The sequence below is a fragment of the Pollachius pollachius genome (genome assembly GCF_949987615.1).
Source record: "Pollachius pollachius genome assembly, chromosome: 3".
Lineage (NCBI taxonomy): Eukaryota > Metazoa > Chordata > Actinopteri > Gadiformes > Gadidae > Pollachius > Pollachius pollachius.
The window spans coordinates 18,395,577-18,419,762 of NC_136936.1; the positions used below are offsets into that span (position 1 = coordinate 18,395,577).

At 48.1% G+C, this 24,186-nt stretch overlaps 1 protein-coding gene across 2 annotated transcripts; it reads right to left on the minus strand.

Moving 5' to 3' along the window:
• Nucleotides 1-209: 209 nt before the first annotated feature.
• On the minus strand, nucleotides 210-23,733 carry git1 (G protein-coupled receptor kinase interacting ArfGAP 1). Of its 2 annotated transcripts, XM_079733606.1 has the most exons (20): nucleotides 23,408-23,733; nucleotides 18,904-19,037; nucleotides 18,439-18,551; nucleotides 17,875-17,980; nucleotides 17,268-17,354; nucleotides 16,950-17,080; nucleotides 16,301-16,395; nucleotides 15,911-15,953; nucleotides 13,947-13,995; nucleotides 13,528-13,600; nucleotides 12,662-12,759; nucleotides 11,525-11,636; nucleotides 10,876-11,006; nucleotides 9,230-9,382; nucleotides 7,727-8,068; nucleotides 5,950-6,030; nucleotides 5,259-5,335; nucleotides 4,909-5,085; nucleotides 4,674-4,737; nucleotides 210-3,965 (listed from the first exon to the last, which is right to left on the minus strand). In XM_079733606.1, exons 1-20 carry the CDS (start codon nucleotides 23,457-23,459, stop codon nucleotides 3,750-3,752), a joined length of 2,334 nt encoding a protein of 777 aa, XP_079589732.1. In that variant the 5' UTR covers nucleotides 23,460-23,733; the 3' UTR covers nucleotides 210-3,749. The 2 variants fall into 2 exon arrangements, with proteins under 2 accessions (XP_079589732.1, XP_079589733.1); XM_079733607.1 differs by lacking the exon at nucleotides 5,950-6,030.
• Nucleotides 23,734-24,186: the final 453 nt, after the last annotated feature.

Consider the following 24,186-nt stretch of genomic DNA (forward strand, 5'->3'; position numbering starts at 1 on the left):
TTTTTTATTTTTTATTAAGTAATTGTTTTTCTCTACTTTATACAGTTTTAAACATGTTAAAACAACTCTTCTGTGCCTCTCCCAACGTGTAGAGCTGTGAGAACGCAGAGCGTACAGCCCACTGCCAAGGGCTGGACATCGCCTGCTCATCAGTCTGTGTGTATATGCATGCATGCACGCAAATAATAAGCATGGCTTGCTGGTTGCAAGTGTTGTAGGAATTCATGTACTTGTGGGCGGCTTTGGAGCTGTGTGTGTGTGTGTGTGTGTGTGTGTGTGTGTGTGTGTGTGTGTGTGTGTGTGTGTGTGTGTGTGCGCGCAAGAGAGAGAGTATGTTTTGCGCTCTAGTCTGCGTTCTTTGTGTAGAAAGTGTGCGAGACATTGGGCGGGTCACAAGCAAAACATAACATTCCCCTCCCTTGAGGCACCCTACGTAGTGTCCACTAGGGTGTTTTGGGGGGGGTCCAGACCCTGTGCAGTATGGCCTCCCCCTACCGCTGACTGAGATGATTGTAGAGCGATACCTGAATGTGCTTCGGACATTCCCCCCTGCTCTGATCCCAAAGGCCCACCGCTACGCGCCCCGTGTCCTTTGCACGGCGGAGAACAAAACACACAGAAATTAAAGTGTCGGGCGTGTACGTCGCCCAAAATGTTTCTTAGTAGTGTATTTATCAAACCCCTCGACAGTAAGAAATTATCCCAAGCGCACAGAGGCCGCTTCCTCTGCTTTGTTCATGCCAGTTTCATGCGCAGAATGATTTGTTCCATTGTAAAAAAAAAACAAACATTTAATGCTCAATGTACAAAAATGCAACTAGGGGACGAGATGGCAGAGGGCAAAGGCAATATAAAACGCACACACGCGCTAGACGATCAAGTGCATGGCTGCCTGGGTCCACTGTTTGACTGGAGAACGGGTGCCGAGATCCCACTGCCTGGAGCCTTGGCAAAACACTCTTTAGACATAAATATCTTACAAACATAATCCTAACATATAGCTTAATATAAAATATATCATGAAAAACAGGTTCATATATCCATATACATATATATGGCTCTAGTCTAGGACTCGGGCGACGCTGAATGACAGCTGGCTACTGGCCCCGCTGTGTGTGTTTAGTGTGTTTAGTATGTATGTGCACCTGTGCGTGTGTGTGTGTCTCTTACAGCAGACGGTACAACATGGCTGGAGCCGAGCCAGTCGAACAGGAGATGATGATGTGCAAAGGCAAACCCAATTCACTACAGTTTCTTACGCATGATTTGCATTGACTCGGGAATAAGGGCTGAGAACCAATAAGCCGACAAAACGATTTGTCCGACACCCTGTAACAAGGTGTGTGTGTGTAACCCCAGACTGAGAAACAGCCCATTGGCTCTTGTGGTCCCCTGTATAGTTGCATGAACAAAGCAAATACACAGATAGTGTAGCGAGGCTCCCGACGTAAAGAACTGAAGCGATCCTACTGTGCCACGGACCACTTGAGGGAATCGGCCCCCGGAGAAGTAGAAACACCCGCAGGCCAACAAGAAGCATGGGTTCAGAGTAGGACGACGTCCCCCATAGGCAGATCGATTGGACCCTTTACGGCCGGTAACAGAAGTGACGGCGATCGTTGACCCCGTGTGAGGCTAAGTGCTGAGCATTTAATGTAAAAGAGTAAACTAACAAAACACATTGTTTGGGAGATATTGAGCTCCCAATACCGTCTCCCATTGGCAGAGGTTCGAGATGACCGGGTGGGCGGGACTACCGGGAGGGCCCTGATCAACAGTACACTTCCTTCTGTGCCGAGCAACCCAAAAAACAAACCTAGCTTGATGGAGCGTGCCCTTTGATTGCGTCACTAGAAAGTAGGAAGGCTAACCAGCCTGAACAGTTAATGCATTTGAAACATGTGAAAACAATGGTCTCCCAGTGGGCATGTTGAGACGCTCTCCATTCTCTTTCATAATAAAGCCGTAAAATCAGACGTCATCAGTGGGTTTTTAACGACATGGACCCAGTCTATAATGAAGCTAATATAGCAGCTCACTGCTGTAGTGTACCGGTCTACTGTGTGGCTGAACATTCACTGAAAACATGCAATACAAGGCTGCAGTGTTCAGCGCCGACTGGAGATGCGTGCATGCTGAAGCACGCGAGCCGTCTCTGTGTCTTTCTCCCCCAGAGCTTTTTCTGTTTAGTCCGTTCACTGTAGCTGGCATTCTGGTCTGAAACACAGCGCTGGGACGAGGGGAGGCCGGGTGGGTTGGACTGAGATGACCCCCACTGGTCGTGTTAAGTCAGGCAGGTTTGTGAGGTGAACCAAGTGCACGCCCCCAAAAGGAAAAAAAGTAAAAGGTAAGGAGAATTGAGGCCCCTAGGGGGCGTTGTGTCAAAATGTGTCAAACTGAAAAAAACCAAAAGTGAGCTCCAAGCTCAGGCAACCGTTCAACTCCATTGGCCATTGAAACATCCCAATGTGACAGGCTCGGAAGAAACATGACAACAGAAAATACAAATCAATAGAAACATAATACTCATCTGTCACTCGGAAAAGAAAGAGTGCTGTGGAAGTGTCCAGGAGGGCTTCACAGGTTAGTGTGTGTGTGTGTGTGGTCATGTATCCATTTCTGCTGAATTAGGATCATAGCCGAGTCAATAAAATAAAACCAAAAATAACGGTTAAATCATGACAACACATGTAGGAATATCAACAATACAAAAAAAAAAAAAGGCATGAGAAACAACAATAAAGCAAAAATTATTCCAGTGTAAGTGTTTTTTTTTTCTTTTTACAAGTCAGTAATTTTGCTGTCCTTAGTGATCTGGACAAAACAAAAGGAAAGAAAAAAGAACAAAATTAAAAGTCCAAAAGAATCAAAGGAATAGTAAAATGAGGAATATGGCCGTTATGCTGTGTCCCCTCTACCAAGGGGGAGGGAGCGGGAGATCTGGGGAATCCATTGATTCTGGTTGTTAAAGTGGGATGGGGGGGGGGCTTCACGATGTGCAAAGAAACCCTGCCACATCCTGTCTGGACAGCGGGTCAAGAGCACAGAGAAGGACTTGTTTCTGCTGCTCTCCATTCACTGGAGACGGAGACAGAGACAAAGAGAGAGAAGAGAGGAGGAATATTCCTCTCGGGGTCCTAAATGGGAGGGTATGGTGTATTTATCCCAGGGTGTGTGTGTGTGTATGTGTGTTTGTGTCTGTGTGTGTGGTTGCAGAGGGAAAAGCAATTCAATAAATAAAAAGATCTGCGTTGGACCAATCACGTGGCTCTGAATTGAGCGTATGCCGTGTTCTCCCAGGGCGGTCCGAGGCGGTACAGTGCGCGCCACTCCCGGGGTCCACCGCAACAACATTCACCCACCATTGCAAACGCTGCCGCCTCAATAGGAACCCCCCCCGCCCCCCAGCTCTCTCTCCCCTGTGTCTCACTTGGTCAAAATATTTCTACATCTCTCCACAGGGACTCTTCTGCCTCTTTCCTTTGGCTTTCTCGTCTCCCCAACCCTCCCTCCATGTAGCCCCCTCTACATCAATCCCCTTTCGGCCCTCCTCCTCTCGTCCTCCATCGCGTCTCCTCCAGTCTTCCTCTGGACCCGCACCTTGTAATCATGCACTTGTCCTCCCTCTCACCCACTCCAGCCGTCTATCTGTCCATCCATCTGCGCCCCCTTCCTCCTCTCTCTCTCTCTCTCTCTCTCTCTGTCTGTCTCTCTCTCTCTCTGTCTCTCTCTCTCTCTCCAGGCGCGTGTCACTGCTTCTTCTCCCGGGTGGTGATGGTGACCAGCTGCTTGGCAGCCTTGGCAATGTCATAAGCGCACTGGATGACCTGCTGCGTGAGGAGCTGGTAGTCCACGGCCGGGGCCCCTGGGTCCACGGGAGCCGCCTTGCGGCACTCCACCTGCAGCCGGGAGGCGCTGGAGGCCAGAAGCCGCAGGGAGCAGTGGACTGCCTCAAGGGCCGGACGCTGGGGAGGAAGGCGAGGGGAAGGGCGGAGGTCACGGTCAGGTTTCATGATCACTCGTCAGCATGCATTGTGCACGGCTCTGAAGGAGACAGCGTTTCTCGCGGCCCGCGCGGCGCTAACACAACAGCTAACAGTCAGGAGGCGGCAGCCCGGGAACCACAGGAGTCGGCGCCCGATGGGAACACGCATGGAAATCAAAAGTGAACCGAGAGGTTCCAGGCTAATACGCATGGGCAAATTGGTTTGACACATCGTACGAACATGAAAACACAGTTAAAAAAGAAGAAACAGAACTACGAAGGAAGGTGAGTGTTTGTGGCCACACCCGTTTGTAAAGATAGTGACCAGTGTTGCTACTAATACAATAAACAGATGAAGCAGAATTAAACAGTGGATAGGCGAGACGATCTCACACTAAGACATTTTTAGTCGACTTAATTAATTATAACTGAATTATTCAGTGCACTGTAATTATAAAATCTTTAAGAACATAAATAATGCTAACCAGCTTTATTTATAGTGTCATAGATTGGGTTTATTTTTGAATCTGAAGCTATCAAAACTATTTTCGATAACAATTCTTAAATAGTTTGACTGAACCCCTGATTGAAACTGTCCAAATGACATGGAGAGCAGAGAAGAGGCCGTCGCGCACAAAATGGCGGGAGCTGAAAAGCAAATAAAAACTAAAGAGATGGGTGCACTTACTTTTGGGAAGAGCGAGGCCATCTCAGTGACGGCAGAGTGGATCTTCTCTGAGCACGGGACAAAGCTGGGGGGGGGGACAGAGAGAGGGGGGGCTTGCTGTGACCTCAACAGTTGATGTAACTGGCTGATTCATGTACTCCGCTGCATTGGAGCGACTGTCAAAACACATCATGCCTTGCAGTAATGCTTGATCCAAAAAGGCGCCCAACAAGGTGTGTGCGGGCGCGGTGGGTACCTGTCGTGTTTCCCCTCCTGCGCGGCCCTCAGCAGCTCCTGGATGTTCTTGGTCACCTGCTCCGTCTTCAGGATGACGTCCTCTGTGCACGGCAGGGTGGGGTCGGGCTCGGCCGCGTCGCCCGCCCCACCCTCTTCAGAGTCCCCGCGCCCGTCCTCCTCGCTGCTGCGACCCATGCTGCACGCGCACACACACACACACACACACACCATCATTAGCTTATTGATAATAAAAAAGAAAGAATATTAAATAGAGTACGCCTTTCTGTTAATAAGTGGCGAGCGAGGGAGCGGGTAGCTGGACGGCTAAAGCGTCCCATAGTTAGCGCTGGGATTTCCCTTGATTCTGACCTCAGGGACACGTCGTAGACCTGCGTGTTGTCGTAGTCGCTGTCCGTACCGCTGCCGTGCCTCTCCAACCTGGAGCCCTGTGGAGAGAGACGGCACGCGACAGGCTCACTCCTCACGTCCTCATGCACGTGAGCATGCGCGTGTCTTCCTGAAATGCCGCCTTTCCATGTGCGTGGGCCTGCCACGTCCAAAACAGGCGGCCCGCCGGGCCCTGGTTTATACCATATCCCATCAGGGGTCAACCCACACGCGTCACCGGAGATACTGGCTGGCAGGGGCCGAAAGGAGAACTCCCCCGGGTCCCCCCGAGCAGAGGGAGCGCGACCCGACTGGCTCCAACCGGATTAAACCAGGCCAGATGCACGGCACAGAGTAAAGGCGGAGGGGGGGGCTCTCTGAACCTGAGTCACAGGTGCTAATTGTATGGGAGATAAACAAAGGGATCTTATTTGCGGAATTGCAACCAGCTGTGTGTCATTTACAACGTGGGTAGCATATGCAAACAAACAGCGGTTAACTCTCCACCCAGACCTCCCCGCTGCAATGGCCAATGAGAAGGGAGATTTGGTTGCTGGATGGATGTTAACCTTTGTAGATTTGCATACACTACCCTACATGCAATGACACAAAGACCGGTTGAGAATCACCAATGTTGTCCCTTTCAGAAGATTAATATGAAAGCATAGCCCACCGTGTATCTGCTGCCTATCTCTGAGGAGGCAGACAGGTGATGACCCCCATAGGGTGAAGGACCACCAGGGACCTTCCTTGTCTGGAGAGGACGGCACAGGGAAGAAAAGGGAAAAAGAACTTCTGTGGTCACACACACTATCCAAAATGCTCAATGGCAGTGCAGTGAGACCCAATATTAACAGCTGCACTGATATACAGTGTGGCTTATTTCCCTAAATGTGTATTGCAGTAAACAGTGGTTGTGCAGCGGAATAACAACATTAGGAGAATGGAAGACATAACAGGGGTCAGACAGACAAATAGCGTTTTTCCATTATCACTTTTGGCCGAGCCGGGCAATAAGAGTAGAGCATTGTTGCGACATCGACTCAAGATGAGTGCGTCATCAGTTAAAGGCCCTGTCCACACCATGCGGGAGGTTTTTAATAGTTTCTGTTGTGTTTTCAGAAAGTTTTGCATCCACACGATAACGTTTTTGGACCATCCTCGTCCACCCACAAACTAACGAGTGAAAATGGTGTAGTAAGTATGCCAGGCCAGTAGGAGGCGGTATCAACTTCTGTTAAAATATGCAAAAAAAACAAAGATGAAAACCACAAGCCAGCTTTCTACTCCAGCATGTCACCATCGTTTTCAAATAGTTACTGTTCAGCCTGTCCACACAGTTTGACAGTTTTAAAAGTCTTTTCAGGCCCCAAAACCTCCGTTGTCATGTGGACACAAGGCAAAACCACAGAAATACGTGTTTCTAAAATCTCCAGAGTCATTTGGACGGGGCCAAAGACACACCTTCAAGCGGGGTGTATGGAAAGAAAAATGCTGCCGTGCAGAGTCGAACCAGGCCAGTATAGTATAGTGGGAAAAACGCCAGAGTGCATCCACCTGAATGTTACATCATGGATGTACAGTGAAGAACTAGGACCAGCTAGGCGGAAAAGATACATACAAACGGTAAAAGAGTAGACGGAACAGCGATGACATTTGGTTGTACTCATTGGATGGACGTGCAAACAAATGTGTGAGAAAGTTTTCTTGATGGTCGAGAGCTTTATTTAGCAATGACTGTGCATTTTCAAATGTGAGAAAGTGGCAAGATTCTGCCTGTGTGTGTCAGCGTCCCTGTAGAGAGAGTGAAAGGAACATGCTTCTCTATGTTTTGCTTTTGGCTGGGAACACGACTTTGAACCCAACAAGAGTTGTTGGCAGGCCAGCAACTATCATATGAACACACCGTTGTCTGCCAACATTTTAGCATTGTGCAGAAGCTGGTCCAATTAACATAGAAACCTGAAAACCCTCCCAAGCATTGTGCATGTATCGTAGTTGCATCAGTATCCAGGGTCTCAATACTAAAGAGAGTTCCAACCGGGCAGGAGGACAGCAGAGTGAGCTGCAAGTTAAACACAAATGGTACAAAAAGGTGAAAGGGGCATACTACTAGGTTGACCCATCGTCCACCGGTTGACCTGGCGTGAACACGTCATGCGCCGGCTCAGTGTGGATCTGAAGGCATAGCGATGGGTGTCGCGGTGTGTGCTGGCATGGCGCGAGTACTATGCTTTTAGATCTGAACCGGATGCATGCAGGTGTGCACGTCTCAGGGGCGGAGGGGTGGGGGAAGAGGAGGGTTAGATGCAGGTGGGGAAGAGGAGCGTGAGCAGGAGGAAGGAGAGAGACAGGTCGACCCGTCTGGCCCCCAGAGAGTCAGAGGTGGAGGGGGCCGCCCGCGGGCACTGGACGAGGAGTCCCGGGAGCAAAGAGCGAGAGACACTTACGCTAGCTGTGTTGAGGGGCTGCAGGCGGGCTAGATGAGCGTCCAGGGCTGGGGGGCCGTGGGCCTTGGGGCCAGGGGCGGCCCCGGGCTCGTACATGGAGAAGGCCTGGCGGTCCCGCCGGTGGGGGTGGGGTTGGGAGTAAAGCCCTGCGGGGTCCCCGCCGGACCCTACACCGCCCATCCCTCCACCAACTCCTCCTCCTCCTCCTCCTCCTAACCCTGCCTTGGTCCCACCCCCAGACCAGTGGCCTCCTCCGCCACCACCCGGACCCCCATGGCCGGCGGGCCCCCCAGCCTGCTGGCCCACCCGCAGCGAACTGTTCTCCGTCTGCATCCGTGTGATCTACGGGAGGAAGGAGGAGGGGGAGGGGGTGTGGAGGGGAGGGGTCAGGGTTGAAGGGATGGACATGGGCGGGTGGAAAGCAAAGGGAGGGAATGACAATGGGTGAGGAGGCAGGGAGGGAGGGGGGAGGGGGGGAGGGGGATGTAAACCAGGTGATCAAGGACAAGCATCCACTGACACAGTATGGGGGTGGGGAGCGTGGGGGGGGGGGGGGGGGGCAGAACAGGGGGGAAGCAGAGTTGGTAACCCTATGTCCGGAAAACCGAAGAGCTTCGGTGCAGCCACAACAACATGGCCGGTCTCTGGGATTTCCCGCCACCAGGCTACGGATAGTCGATCACATCAAGGAATGGGAGGGTAGGGAGTAGTAGGGGGAGCTCGGCTAGCTTACATGCCGTTATTAGAGCTGAGGCCTGAGAAATGGTTGGGGGAAGACGGGGGGGGGGGGGGGGAAGGCTACATACATATGTTGCTATATGGAGGTTGGGTTAGGGCATCGGGGGTGGTGGTTGTGTTAGGGGTGTAATGGCACCCTGCACCAAAGTAGTGTCCTCTTAGTGAAAAGCCTTGACAATGAAACACAGCAAACTCGGAACAGATTGTGTGGAAAAGTTCTGCCCGACTGAGCAGATAAGGTGTTTGGCTCACGTTCTTTGGTTGATCAGACCTGCGAACCAGAGGCCATGAAGGCACAACACAGGCAGTAGGTACACAGAGTCAAGGCTGAGCAGAGCATCACGATGGACAATGAGGTCAGTATGTCGGTGAAACACGATGGAACACTGGGGAGGATTGTAAGCGTTGACCCTCACTGCGGTTATTAAGTTAATCAAGCGTCCATTATGTAGACCCCTGTGTGTGAGACAGCCAAAACCACTTTGACTTGTAGGAAGCCAAGTTATTTTGGCCGCGTCTCTCAACCCGATCTGTATATCTGCAGTCAATTCGCCTCATAGGCTTCTTTGGTTTGTTCTTACTTTGAACCAAAATGATGCAGATAGCGGCAGACTCATCAATGAAACTAGGATGGTGAGATTCTAGCTAAAAGTGAGAACAATTCAGTGTTTTTAATTCTCAACATCTTGTCAAGCCCTATTCTTTTCCTTCCATTCTTTCCTTTCCTCCCTCCCTCCCTCCCTGCCTCCCTCCTTTGCGTCCTACCTCCTTTTGGAGTCTCCGGAGCTCTTCACTCAGGTTGTTGTTGACCTTCATCAGCTGCTGGACCTTGGCTTCTGAGGAGGCCAGGGCCTTCTTCACCTCAAGGTACTCCTGCAGGGTGATGGGGCCGTCCGACAGGTCGGACGAGTCCATGCTCTGAGCGGCCAGGGAGGTAAAGTAACAGATATCAGCGGGGAGCAACATGATGGTGCCTGTGCAGCTCACATTAATGTGTGGGTGAACCCCTGTTTCAGCGCAATTCAAACACTGAGTCAAAATCACAAAGTTGGCGTGGGTCGTAACCATGGCGATAACACGCCCCCGTCTGTCCTAAAACTCTCCCGAAACACTTTTTTTTAAAACTCATTGTGTTTGAAATCCAGCTGAAACAGTGGGTTGACTGGCTCTTTAGATAAATATGAAACATGCGCCAAGGTGTGTGATCCCTCCCGCCGCACCATAGGTAGAAAAGAAATGCCCAGTGTTCTGAGACCAAATCTGTCAATGTCTTCCCCTCCTCTAGCCTCATCACCGAGTGCATGAATTAATCCACACAAATCAAGGCTCTATTCACTTGGGGACAAAAGGAGCTTAGTTCTTAGAGAGATGCATTGAAGGGCTTTAGGACAGGGCTTTCTGCCCCTCACACACGTTTCAGTTTTCTCCATCCATGCTCGCTACTCGTCCTTATGCCCAGCCTGTTACTGTGGCAGCAGCGTGCTCAGACAGTCCCTGACAGCCCACCCACTATCACTCTCTCTGTGCTCCACGTTATGGTCTGGCACACTCAAAATCTTACATTACACACAGCATTACTCCAGAGCTTGCTTCCCCTCCGGTTTTCACTTACTCACTGTTTTCATGATCCCTTTTCATATTTCGCATAGAGCAGAAAGAGCAGAAATGTTTCACAGGAGCTTTGTTGCAAACAAATCTCTATGTGTATATGTTTTTAATCAAGGTATAACAATAGGTTTAGTTAGATACATTGAAATACTAGTATTAAGTATTAACTATATACATGTATAATGAGGTGTTTTGCCATTTCCACTTCTCCCAATTATCCACCACTGTCTCCGTTCCTTTTGCATTTGTAATCGTGACTTTCCAAACCCACCAGTAATCTTTCACCCTCTCCCGCTCCACGAACAATGTCTCTATGAGCTCATCCCAGAATAACTGATGATGTCAGCCAGGAGCTATGCGGCAGTCCCAACTGTAGCTGATCCCTGCAAAGCATGCTGGGACAGGCAGGCAGTGGGGAAGAGAGGCAGAGCAGCTCCAGCCGCTGCTACTTTCGCTCTTGGACAGATTCCAGAGGCTCAGGGCGATGGCTTAGATTGTGTAAAGTTGCCACATTATCAAAGTAACTAGCAGCTAGTCCTTGTATTGTCTCTGTGTGTGTGGGCATGTTTGAAAATACAGGTCAATGGCTGCGACTCTCACTGTGTCTCAACCCTCAACATATGCACTGCACAAAACGTGTGTGTGTGTGTGTGTGTGTGTGTGTGTGTGTGTGTGTGTGTGTGTGTGTGTGTGTGTGTGTGTGTGTGTGTGTGTGTGTGTGTGTGTGTGTGTGGATGTCGAGCATTGGCTTGCTTGTGAATTTCCGTTTTCATTATTTTTTTAGAAAGCTCGCTGTTGTTTACCTTGGCTCGGTTGTTGCGCTGGGTGTTGTTGTTGTTCTGGGCAGTCAGCTCGCTGTCAGTGTCTTCGTCGGAGGCCACGCTGTCGTAGTCGTGCTGGTCGTCGTCGTCGTCGATGCCCAGGTCCAGCGGGTCTGCGGGGTCAAGGGTCAAAAGGATGAAGAAATGTGTACTGAGACCAGCTGAAGACTCCCTCAGTCCGTCCCTCCGGTATTTAAAGACACGTTGCACCCGGCTGCATTACGTGTACGACGATATTATATCATACGAAACAACGGAATCGGTGTGTCCCTTTTGCATTAACATGCAAGTGACCATTAAAATGGTCTTTTAGCGAATGTGTGTACATTCCGTTCCCTCTGAATGTCTGCAGATGTCACATTGGATGAATCACATTGGATGAGTCCAAATAAAAAAACCTGGGTCTGGTCTGCGTGTCCTTCCTCCCAGACACTGCGCTGCTAAATCCGATGGCCTTTCGTCGCCATCTTTCGGTTTGCAAATTTTCCACCCTTTCAAACTCAAGTTTTTCCCCCCTGAAGCCCGAGCCATACACTTTTATCATTATAATATCGTATCATTAGCGTGGGTTGAGTGTATGAGAAAGCCTGTGTGTTTGCTTGTATATGTGTGTGTGTGTGTGTGGTCTCACCAGTGGGGCTGCTGAGACCCTTCCCCTGCTGTCTCCTCTTGGCGTCGCTCAGGATATCGATGATGAGCGTGGCAAACTCTCGCGCGTTGAATCGGGCCAACTTCTGACGACCCTGAGGGACACCAGAGGAGGAAGAGAGCCACAGCGTGAGAAGGAGAGACAAACAGAGGGAGAAAAACACAAAGAGAGGGAGAGAGAGAGAGAGAGTGAGTGTGAAAGTGAGAAATAGAGCGAGGAAGACGGAGAAAGAGAGAGAGGGAGAGAGAGAGAGAGAGGACTTAAAACACCCACACGTGTGGAAACAGGCGCAATTCGACCATAAAAAATAAGCTGTAGTTATGTCATGAGTTGTGCAGTCGAGAGGCATTGCAGCAGGAGCCAGGCCCACAGAGTTTGCCTTGCCCCCCCGGTCTGTGGGCCTGGCTCCCGGGCCCACTGCCGCTGCTGTGGTCACCAGGCATGAGCTGTGGAAAAAACATGTCATACCGAGACACACACACAAGACAGACACACATAAGCTGCATCGTGCAATTACATCATCCCCGCCGCTGTTTAAATAAGAACGGTCCGTTGGAATCCATGCACCAAACCGTACGACGGGATTGCACGTTTATTCATACTGCATTGTTTTGCACGAGGACCACAAAGAGGAGCACAGAGTCGCTTCCTAAAGAGAGTCTGGGGTTCCAGCTCGCCCAACACAAACAGTCTCCAACTCCAATCAGAGCGTTGTCAACAAAGAAGCTCAGCCAGTGCGGGCTGACGTTTACACTCATGAGCTAAACAGCTGAGGGCCGAGAGCCAGGGAACGAGAGAGGGAGACGAGAGAGATGTTAAAAACCGTTGGACAACATCTTTTGCCGTCCCTCGTACAGCTGAGGACAGTGCCGTCCATTACGCAATCATTGCAACCCATTCTTGACATCCACCGAGGCTGGAAGCCATCGCTCTTTATTCACAAGCACTGCAACTTCACAAATGATCTAATTCTTTGCTGTTGCACGCTCCACTCGTCGACTCTTTCAGGTTCTGCCATCAGAAGCAGAGTGGGAGATGGTAGGCGCGTTCCTACATACGCCTCAACATGCATCTGGACGTGATTGCTGCAGTGTGTTGTTGTGTTTTGTGTGTGGTTACCTGGTTCCGTGTGGCAGAGTACTCGGGGTTGACCGGTAGGAAAGGCACCGCGCTACGTTCTGTGACCAGGGTACTGTGGTTCTGAGTCGTCAGCCACACTGGAGAGAGAGAGACACACACGCGTATCTTAAGAATGTGTGTGTTTTGGATACAGAAACATAGCCTTGACACTGGCAGCTCAATGTCCAGTCCAAACCTTCATACATGCAAGCAGGCTTATTTTAAGGAAAAGGAAATGATCAAACTTTCAGGTCGTGAAATTGTTGGATATAATTTTGTGTGTGTGTGTGTGTGTGTGTGTGTGTGTGTGTGTGTGTGTGTGTGTGTGTGTGTGTGTGTGTGTGTGTGTGTGTGTGTGTGTGTGTGTGTGTGTGTGTGTCTGGTGTGCCTCTGGCAAAAAGTACAACAAAATAATGAAAGATGAGGGAGGGAGAGGGACACAGGAGGAGGAAAGAAACTCGGGAAAAAGAAAGGCTTCCTCAACTGCGCACATAAGTTCCTCTTGCACTCTTCATTCTCCTCCTTGTGCCTCCTCTCTATATGCATTCCATCTTTCATGTGTCCGTCCCTCCCCTCCACTAACCTTTATCTATCTTAATCTCCCCAGCTTTCTCCCCACACTGTGCACACTTAAATACGTGTATCATCTGCGATATGTTTTTGTGTATCATGGTCTTGAACTCTGGTATGGACCTTGTGTGTGTTTTTTTGTCTAGTAGACGGTCATACCATGAAGATTGGAGAGAAATGTATCTGGTCTTTGATCAAGGCAAGAGATATGAAGATGGGGTCAGACGGCAAAAAAGGCCAGGTGAGATATGTTTGAGTTGGGCGGGAAAGAGCGAGGGCAAGAGTGAGAGACTCACCGGCATCGTTCTCCCTGCGATCCACCTCATCATAGACATCCATGGCCAACTCCTCAAACAGCCTGTTGTTCAGCTGTCCAACACACACAGCACACGCCAGACTCATTTAACACCAAACACTTAGGGACAGACCATACCGACATCACAGTGTGTGGACACTTGACACACACTTGACACACACAGCAGCATTTCAGTCGGATTAGCCTTAAAGACATTTTTAAAGTGAGATATAATGAAATTAATATGCCTTCGGATGCAGCTGCTTGCAGAAGCTTTGAACAAGGCCGACCCTTTTACTAATTGACTGAAGAGTAAGGAGTGTTGATCGTTATCCAGACACGTTATTTTAATTATAATTTTTTCAACCCGACAATTGGCTGAGAAGAACTATTGATCTGGAGCCCCGAGCTCCTACTCACTGCCTGCAGCTTCTTCTTGGCAGCCTTGGCCAGTTCAGAGAGGTCCAGGCTGAGAGAGAGAAACACACACAGTGAGTCAGAGAGATGCCAGAAAGGAAGAGGGAGAGAGAGAGCGAGGGAAAAAGAGAGAGAGAGCGAGCGAGAGAGAGCAGCAGTAGCAGGTAGAGGGAGGAAGAGAGTTATGCAGGAAGAAGAGGGTGGAATGGAGGGAGGAAGATGAGGCGGGGAAGTGATCAAATGAGCGAGCGTGGTGAGTAAGGGAGTTGCCTACAAAATCGGCTTTGGGGGGGTGGGGGTATGGATGAAACAGTCGATGACTATACAACACAGTTGAGATCTGTCACTTGATTGCATTGCGAGACAGTAAGGCTGCTAAACATACAGGGATACAGACTTCCTTTACATTCAATGTATTCACAAGTGGAGAGGGTTTCACATGGACACGTTGGGTAAATCTGTGTGAGCGCAAACGCTTCCCTGACCTCATGTTTAAAATCTCTCAATGCGTGTTCGTGTGACACCGTCATGGAAATCGAGACTTTACCTTACTCCTTCACCCATGGATGCCGATGTCAGCACATTGTGCAAGACTGTTTCTTTCTCAATTTTGTTGTTGGAACATATAATAAATGTTTTTCATCATTCAATACATATGTTATAAAGATTGTTATTGAGAAAGGAGATTTCCATTTTTTTCCCATATTTGTTTGGGATGGAACAGCAAAATACACATCACGATTGCAGACAGTGGCTCATTCTATTTTCCTCACCGCTATCGAGTTTAATCTACCACACTTTCCATCTTTCCTTGTGAAACCGATAAAAGGTTCATGGATCAGAGGACACAATGGGGGGACTCTATGGGAGAGGATGACAGGAAGTGGAAGGGAGAAGCATTCCGGTGGACCAAGGGAGTGAGTAGGAAAGTGAAAGCAAAGATACCTCTGTGTTGGGCACTTAGGACGAGCCCTGGCTCCACCAAGCGTGGCAAAGATGGAGAGAACAGGAAACAAGTGAAGGTAAAAGAGAGGGTGTGAGAGAGAAAAATAAAAAACAGGTACAGTGGCCACATGAACACTGATTCAAAATGTATTGTATTTTTTTAAAGAGATACCATTCACCAGAACAGAACAGTGCAGAGGAAGAGAGTTAGACAGGCCATTGCATAACAAATCAATAGCGAGTCACGCTAGCCTTGTCCGACATTTCCAAATTGGAAGAGTTTGATTAAGCAAGCGTGAATTTGAAGTTCCAATTCATGCTTTCAATTTGAATTCAACATGTACACATTTATTTTGAAATGGATAGCCTCAAGCAATGTCACACTTGATTTACCAAACATCCTTAGTTTACACCTTGGTTCATTCTGTATAATCAAGAACCTCCCCAAGAATTGTTCCAACTCTTTAGCTTGGACTGCAGGAACTACTTTATACAGCTTTCAGAACAACAACAGTCAGCTTGGCCTTTCTCCCCCTTTTTTACTCTTATGGGGGGAAGGTTAACAAATACAAATGTGCCACCTACTGGATAAACAATTAAATGCAACAGACACATCTATTCATGCATGTACACAAGCAAAAGACTACTTTTGCATTAATACATTTTTGTATTAATAATTAATGAAAACTGGCAAAGAATTCTATCATAAATAGTTACATGGGACAATCCACATTAGTCGATCCTGATTTTACTAGTGACTATTTAGCAAAACTGGCAAAATCGTACCAAATTGGCATTTGAATACCAATAATAATAATACAATTTAGGAAAAATATCCCAGATGGTACACCGAATGCCAGAAATAGGCAAACAAGCCTTGTTCCTAGCCCCCCTGCCCATTTTCTGGAGGGAAGAGATTCTTCTTCATGCAAACACACTACAGCACTCTCATGCATCTCAGGCTAGAAAGTGAAGCACACACACACACTCAATGACCCCACTAGCGGCACTGCGGTACGCACCTGTCTGCCATCTGTGGAATGATATAGTGGCCATTCTTGTGATCTGTAGGAAGACACCAACATAATATTGATACAAGAAAGACATTGCATTGAGCCAAAGAAAATAGAATGCAGCTAAATAGAATAGAACACAACTAAAGACAATTCCATTTGAGACAACCCAAAGAGCATGCACTTGAAGAGAACACAACAAACAAAAATAGGCTAGAATAAACTATAATCAAATAAACACACAAGCAAGTGAAGGCAGCCAGGCGCGTGGAGGTCGTCAACATTGTTTCAGAGAGGAGAATGCTGCACATTCTGAGGCAGCCACCATATAATTTGGGCCTGAGGAATTCTGCCTTGAGCCGAGAGCTGCGGAGAGCTGCTGCTGCTGCGGTGGCTCACCTGGGCGTCGGCCACACAGGTAGAAGGCCAGCCTGTCAGTCAGCTCGTATTGGCACTCCACCAGCCGCTCTGCCAGCTCGATCTGGCCTGCTTGCCTGGAAGACACACACACACACACACACACACAAACACACACACACACACACACTGAATAACTGGAAACCACCTCAGTAACAGCTTTTATTTATCCAAACGACCGACCAAACAATGAGTTTTGTTCAAGTCAGAATAATCCTCAACTCTTGGAAAAATGTACATTACACATTTCCATTGGTGTCAAGTTCTAATCGTCACCTTTCAGGTGTTATTTCCTAGAACCGGCTGCAAAGATTCTGTTTCTGAAGCATTAAATTAACTAATACAATGTGTCGCAGTTTGTCCCCAGAAAGCAGGCTTATCATATGTTGTTCATTGTTGTCAGTCACACCAACTGAAAAACAATTACACTGTCCCAAACCATGTGAAAATGATGTTTTTTATTTGGCCAGGTCATCCTTGCAGAAGGGATTATTAATATAAATGGGTTTAGAACTGGATAAATAAAGGATAAATAAAGTAAGATAACTGTATTAACCATCCCTAGCCCTAATGACTGTGTGCAGCTCTTGGTTCCCTAGTGTTCTGCGGCCGCCGTGCCCGGGACCCCTACCTGGCGAAGTCCATGGGCGTGCGCCCGTGGAGGTCGGGCGCCCCGGGGTCCGCCCCATACACCACCAGCAGCTCTGCCTGCAGGATCTGGCCTGCCTTTGCCGCCACATGGAGGGGTGTGGTGCCTTTCTCCTGGAGCACACGCAATTAAAGAAGGGCCGACGCACACACACACACACGCACACGCACACGCACACACACACAAACAAAACAAAGTCAGCAGAAGCCTGGAGGGAGGGGTCTGGGTAAGGTATGCCACTGTGCGGCTCATTGTTTAGATGGGGGTGTGTCAGCCGGTGAGGGACGCCGAGGTGCTGACCGGGTGGAAGAAGTTGGCCTGGGCTCCGAGGGAAAGCAGCCTCAGACACGTCTCCAGGCTCCCTGTCCGCACGCTGGAGTGGAGTTGCTGGAGCGGGAAAGGAAATAAAGAGAGAGGGGGATATGTGGGTTGTGAGTGAGGGACAGGTGGGCGGATCAAGAGACAGAGGTGACACACAAGAGGAACGCGAGAGGAGAGGATATGTTAGAGAGAGACACGCCCGAGAGAGAGAGAGAGAGAGAGAGAGAGAGAGAGAGAGAGAGAGAGAGAGAGAGAGAGAGAGAGAGAGAGAGAGAGAGAGAGAGAGAGAGAGAGAGAGAGAGAGAAGAATTTAGCATAAGAAACACCCGTGGAGCCGGGTAGCTATAGAGTACTTTAGATCTTCCTGCTATGTCATTCACAACCCCCCGGAGTGCTCCAGCAAATGTGTGCGCACGCTCTCTGTGTGCGCGCTTTCTGTGCGCGCTCTCTGTGCGTCAACATCTCTAGGCGACAACGTGTTTATGCGCAGCTCAGCACGTCCTGCGACTCCACTGTACTCTACTTCAACTGCAGCCGTGGTCGCTCACCCCCGTGACCTTTGACCTCTGGAAGCCGGGACGCTCACCTTGCTGAGGTCCTTGGTTGTGACGCCGTCGTCGTCGCGGCAGGGAAGCTTGTGGACAAAGGACAGCATCTGGTACTTGGATCTGATGAACTCAGACTTGGTGGGACTGGATGGGTTGGTGGAAGGGAGGAGTGAAGAAGAAGAGTTATGGGACCACAGTAGAAACCATGATTAAGTTCCACATGTTTGTATGCATGCATGTATGTATGGGGTAAACCTAGACATCTGTTGAACAGTAAGCAGTGCCTTGAAGGGGGCATCCATAGGGGCAGAAAGGGGGAACGTGTGGGGTTAGTAGGATGTTAGTGCTGCAGCAGGAAAAGTGAACAAGGCTTTTGGAGAAGTTAATATGTAGCCTCAAGGGAATACTCTGCTGCTAAGAATGAGCCGAGGACAAATGCTCTCCTCTGTGATAGGTAGCAGTTTTGTTGCTACGATAAGAAATATATAATAAAAAATGAATGAACCCTGCCGAGGCTAGTTGATAGGGGAGGAGGCTCCTATTTCTCAGAACTTGTGAGTCATTTGGCCAGTTCGCAACATTTGGCCTGTAGACGGACTCACTGGACTTTGTCCTGGGGGTTGGGTTTCCTACGGCCGCTCTGCACCTGAGCAGGGTCCAGCAGACTGTGCTCCCATATGGAGTTAGCCCCATTACTGGCCAGGGTTTGCACCATCTGAAACACACACACACACACACACACACACACACACACACACACACACACGCACACACAGGTTAAATGCAGAACTCCACGCTCACTTCACAACATAACCATCTACATGGAAGGACTATTTAAGCCCTGGTCACCTGCAATGGAACCATTAGTAGAATAACCATAGGGTCCAGGGGAAAATATATCAAATGATCTGCTAGAAATTCACAGGCTCCTAGTTTCAGCAGCATAATAGAGAATGCACCGAATTTAACTCATCCTTGACTGCTTGAGAACACTGAAAATGTATTTATTGGCAAAGTAGTCATCAAAGGCGAACGCTGCTCCCCGGACAACGGCGTCCCCTCCATACCTGGAGCAGTGCAGGGGGCCAGCCGCTGTGCCGCAGGTGCTTCACGATGGAGATGTGCCGGCCCAGGCTGCGGTGGACCGAGCAGCACTCATCACAGATCAGAACCCCTCGGTTGATGCTGGTCCAGCCCGGGTCTGGGTGCCAGAGTGTGAGAGAGCGCGACACACACACACACACACACACACACACACACACACACACACACACACACACACACACACACACACACACACACACACACACACACACACACACACACACACACACACACACACACCAAGTGATAGTCAGAGGGAGAAATACAGATCGAAGACATGACGAGTTGGTACATTTAAAAAAAACTGACTTGCATGACAGCAAGTGGAATTTATTAAACAGTGTACAGACATGTAGTCATTGAAATGCGCAATGCCCTAAATGCAATGTGAAGACCGCTAAAGAACAAGACCAGCATAATTCTACTTGTTTTGTACTGCCAACCCCCTTATTGAAATGACCAAATGCGACACTCCTGATCACAAGTAGGTCTGGCAAACTGCAGTAAATGACCGTAATACACTCTAATGGTTAGCCTGAAACGCCACACAGAAAGTAAATTAGCACTTGGGTTCCATTCACTTCACAGAACCCAAAAGATGCATTGGCAGAGTGGTTTGTTCATTTCTCCAACTGGCTGCCCATGTTTCAGTAGAAGGTTTAAGCAAATATGATGGACAAATGATGTTAGCCAGACGGGCAGAGCGTGGGCATCATTGTCTGTTTTGGAGTTGTCGCGGAGGATGTCAGCAGCAAGGACACCCGAGCTTGGCCATGGCCCTGTCCGTTAGGATGTGAGTGGGACACACTGATTCCTCTTATAGCAGCGTTCAGCGCAGGACATCACGGTGACTGACACTCAAAGTGCATGCACTGCACGACCACAATCACTGGCTATGGGAGGAAAGAAAGAGTGTGGGAGTGAAATTACAAAAATTACCCTACCCTTGCATCCTGAAAACACAGGCCAAAGGCTTAATCCTTCTATACACCTCATTCATTTTAATATTTTTTGTATTGTATTTACCTGCACTATTTGGAACCCAGAGTGCTGACATATGACAGTGTGTGTGCGGACTGTGGAGTTGATAGTGAATAATGCAAAACATTTGTGAGTTAATAGCTATCTTGCAAGTAAAAATTCCCCTCCGATCAAAGAGGACTGAGAATCAGGTGACCTTTTCACACAATGATACAGCATTCAAGTCAAAAAACCTATTTTCAAAATAACGTGCCAGGGGGCATGAGTCGGTGCTGTCGAGCAAATGGAAATATGAGTGAAATTTAGAGTATTCTGTTGGAGAGCAGCACCGCTGTCATACATGCATACGTTTGTAGAAATCCACACATACAGAAAGTCACAGAGTCAACTCTGACCTTTAATCAGTAATAAGCAGCTTGGTTTACCTAATGGTGCCTTGCTGGCTGCGTGAAAATGTCAGACCTGCTGGTCTCCTACAGTCGATGCACTTGTCTAAAAGTTTCCCTTACTCCATTTGATTGTTATTTTGCCTGTTCGGACCGGCATATGGGAAGGAGATTACGATACTGGGGGTCGGGCGACATCAGAGGTTTGATTTAATTTTTGAATTTACTAGAAATGGAAAGGGACGCTTGGCCCTGTGTTAGTAGAAGTGTGTAGGCCACATACAGAAAGAAGGTAGGAAGGTAAGAAAGGAAATAAGGAAGGAAGAGTAGGCAAGGCAAGGAAGAAAGGAAGGAAGCAAAAGCTATGAAGGCAAGGGAAGGAAGACGATGCTTGTGAGACACAGCCATAGACTAGTCATTCGGTCTGGTCGTGTTTTGGCCTGAGGAGCCTGATGTGATGAGCTGCTGACACATGGTACAATTAACAAACAACACATGCGTGTGCACAGCAACATGCGTGCGTACACACATCTGGTGTTGGCGTTATTCTTACACTGAGATAAAACTAGAGGGGCTTACAGCATGACTATAGCTAAAACTGTGCTCTTTTAGCCGGCCGAGGAGAAAGCACTAAATGGTTTTCATAGAAACTCGTTGCCAGTTGGGAGTACCACCAGCCTGTAAACTCTAAAAGGCTGGTCTACAACAAGGCAATTCCTTAATCTGTGATAAACATAAAAAAGTGTCCCTATAGGCTATAGCCAGGCTATCCTGCTAGATCAATGTTACGGCTTTACCATTAAAGCCTTTTATTATGGTATAGATATTATTGGATGCAGAATGTTGGTAGGTTTGACTTAGTTTTTTGTACACAATGCATAAACCACATCTAGTTGTGCATTTTGGATTAATTCACAATGAAATATGGGGGCCGTCATTATCACAAAAGGCTAAAGCTATGACATTTTACACAGGAAAAGAATGTATCCATATTAGCATCCATACCAAACTCCCACACTGCTCATGACCACTGATGTGGATTTTTCAATTCACAAACAGGCTTTGTCCTTCAACATTTTTCTATACAGCCACGTAACAATTCACATAGCTATGCGTTTTTTTGTTTTGACAAGAGTGCAAGCCAGCAATCAGCAAAAAGTGCTACCAGGAGTTGACAGAATATTCATGACATGCTTTCAGTAGAAACTAAAAGCTACACACACAATATCTTCATACCACATTACCCTACATCCAACACCGGCCTACTCCCAAGCCCAATTATAGACTACAATATAACCCTTTAGGCGTTATACTTTTATCCCATTGTTATTTAATCATAGGTTCACAGTATCACTACTTTTAATCATAGTTCCATAGAAGCTTCTCAAATTTAGAAAACAAATCAAGTTCAGTGCAGGCTTTTATGTCTGGCGAGTTTGCACAGGAACATCTATCGCTGACACAACTTGCCATGTTGCAGGTGGCGATATTTCAATTCAAAGATTCATCAAAGTGGTACCATGTGTGCTAGTGCTACAGTATAAGCTCTGTGTCCACTCTGCACGACACAAGTCCTCCCAAGGCATGTCTATTACTGGGAGCATCCAAAGTCTTTTCTAGCCATGGCGTTCTTCCGCTGGGTGTGGTGACAAGAGAGGTGGGCTGTCACTTGAGGCTAGGTCAGCATTGTGTTGGGTGTAAATATGACTGTGTGCATGCATGTCATCCAGAGGAGGTTATGTGCCAGACTCTAGATTAAAGAGGGCCATAACCAATAGACCCATCAACAGCAGCAGTTAACAATAGTAGGTTGGTCGGTTTGTGCTGAATCAGTGTATTCTATAAAAGGCAGCAAAGGATATACAGCTGCACTTTGAAACATGATGTGGCTACTTGTGATCAATATATACTATCAAAGAATGACTGAGATGGGATAGGATATTACCGTGGCAGAAAGGTGAAGTATGAAGCAGAGAGTAGGCCGGGTCATACATGCATGCAATTTGGAGAATTAAGGGCTGATGGATAATCACATTGAAACTACTGCACACATAGGAACACACACACACTCCCGACATGGGGAGCAGCTGTAGACAGAAGGGCAGCTGCTATAACCCAGATTTATGCAAACACACAAACATTTACCATGATGTAGCCCATTTCTATTTGTCAGCACCAATGGAATGGGTACAACAATGTTCTGGCATTCAGAAATAGGGGCAGACAAACGCGCATAGTATAGTAACAATAAATATTACTGTTTTCATCACTTAATCACTCATAAAATGTTATATGACGTCATACCACTATTTACCCAGCCTACTAGTAGTGGCTGTCACTTCGCCTCTGCTTCTCTGTCCTGTTGATTCTAATGTGGGGCAAAACAATAAAAAAAAAACTCAGACCGTCCTATGTAATAGTTGGTGGACGGAGGGGCAATACTCATTCTATGGGACAACAAGGGCGTGTTGTGTCAAGGGTTTAGCTGTACAAGGATGACCATTTCGCTTCACCCACTAGCAAAAGTTAGCTACGCTGTTAGCTACTAAACCGCTAACCTCAGAGCGGTACGGGCGAGAGTGAAGAGCCCGTGTCGTAGTGTAACTCACATAGCGTAGTTAGTGTCCAAACCGAGCATTATCAATACTATTACTCATGAACGTACTTAGAAAAACTGCATCGGAGCCATTCAATAGCCAGTGAGGCTACGCTAACGTCCTGGAAGCGTCCGCTAGTCGTTGATATCAAAACAAGTGTCGCCGCTGCCTGGCGGCGGTAGCCGAGACAGCCACACATATGCCACTCAAACTTATCATAGCAATATTGTCATTCTATCCATACTTTCAGCTTATCGAGTCAAATAAATACACACATATCCGCTTGATGTAGCAAACCCCTGAGCTACCAGCTACATGTTTTTCTCACAGACTATACGCCTGTTTCATACTGTTTATTTTAGGCCTAACCGACGCCTGGGAACCCTGGCCGTTTTCCTGATCCCGGGATCCGGCTGACGATGACAGCAACCACGGGCCTCAGAGCCGCACACTGTCGCCCTGCCAGCGCATTGTTCCAGGGGATGGTTTTTAGTATTTCGTACCTGGAGCGCTGCAGTCGGCGCAGACCTCCGTCCTTTGGAGCTTCCTGGACATCTCGAAAAAATGCTCCAGTCGGGAAGCGGCTGTTCAAGAGGTGAATAGTCGAAATGATGACGGGTGTTTGTCCTTCTTCCCCGAACACCGACGTCTGCCGTTGCAAGCCCTGAATCCCCGGAAGCCGGGCGATGGGGGTATGATTTCCCAGCCCCAACTAGTTTCCCGTTTTTTCGGAGTCACGCCGCCCACCGTCAGTACCAAACCCCCTTTGGACAGTCGGTGGTTGAAGGCTCATATCGAGGGAATAAATCAGGGTAGTGCTGTGAGTGGTTAGAAGTGTGCGCTGCATGGAGAGACAGGCAGCGACGCTCTCTACCTGTCAGTTTCCGCACACACACCCTTGCCCCCCCGCCCCCCATCCCTTCACTCAACATGGGGGAATGGCAACCCCAAAAAAATGTTTTCGCTGATTAAATCATCACATTTCGTTTTTGTAATGATACTGGTATTAAATACATAGTCATCGCCTTGGATACCTGGTTTAGAGACAATTCTTTTTTTAAGATTACACTTTTAAAAACATGAATTTGTTAAGTAACCATTGTGCACAAATATGCATAGGTCCAAGTATGCCAATTTATTTATTTTAACAATTGAAATGAATAGGCCTATACACATGTATTAACTATCCTGAAGGGCTTAAATCAGGCAACCGGTCTATTAATTTACATTTTGTGCAATAGGGCTATTTATAATAATTTCGCCGTTGGCATGGATTTTATTT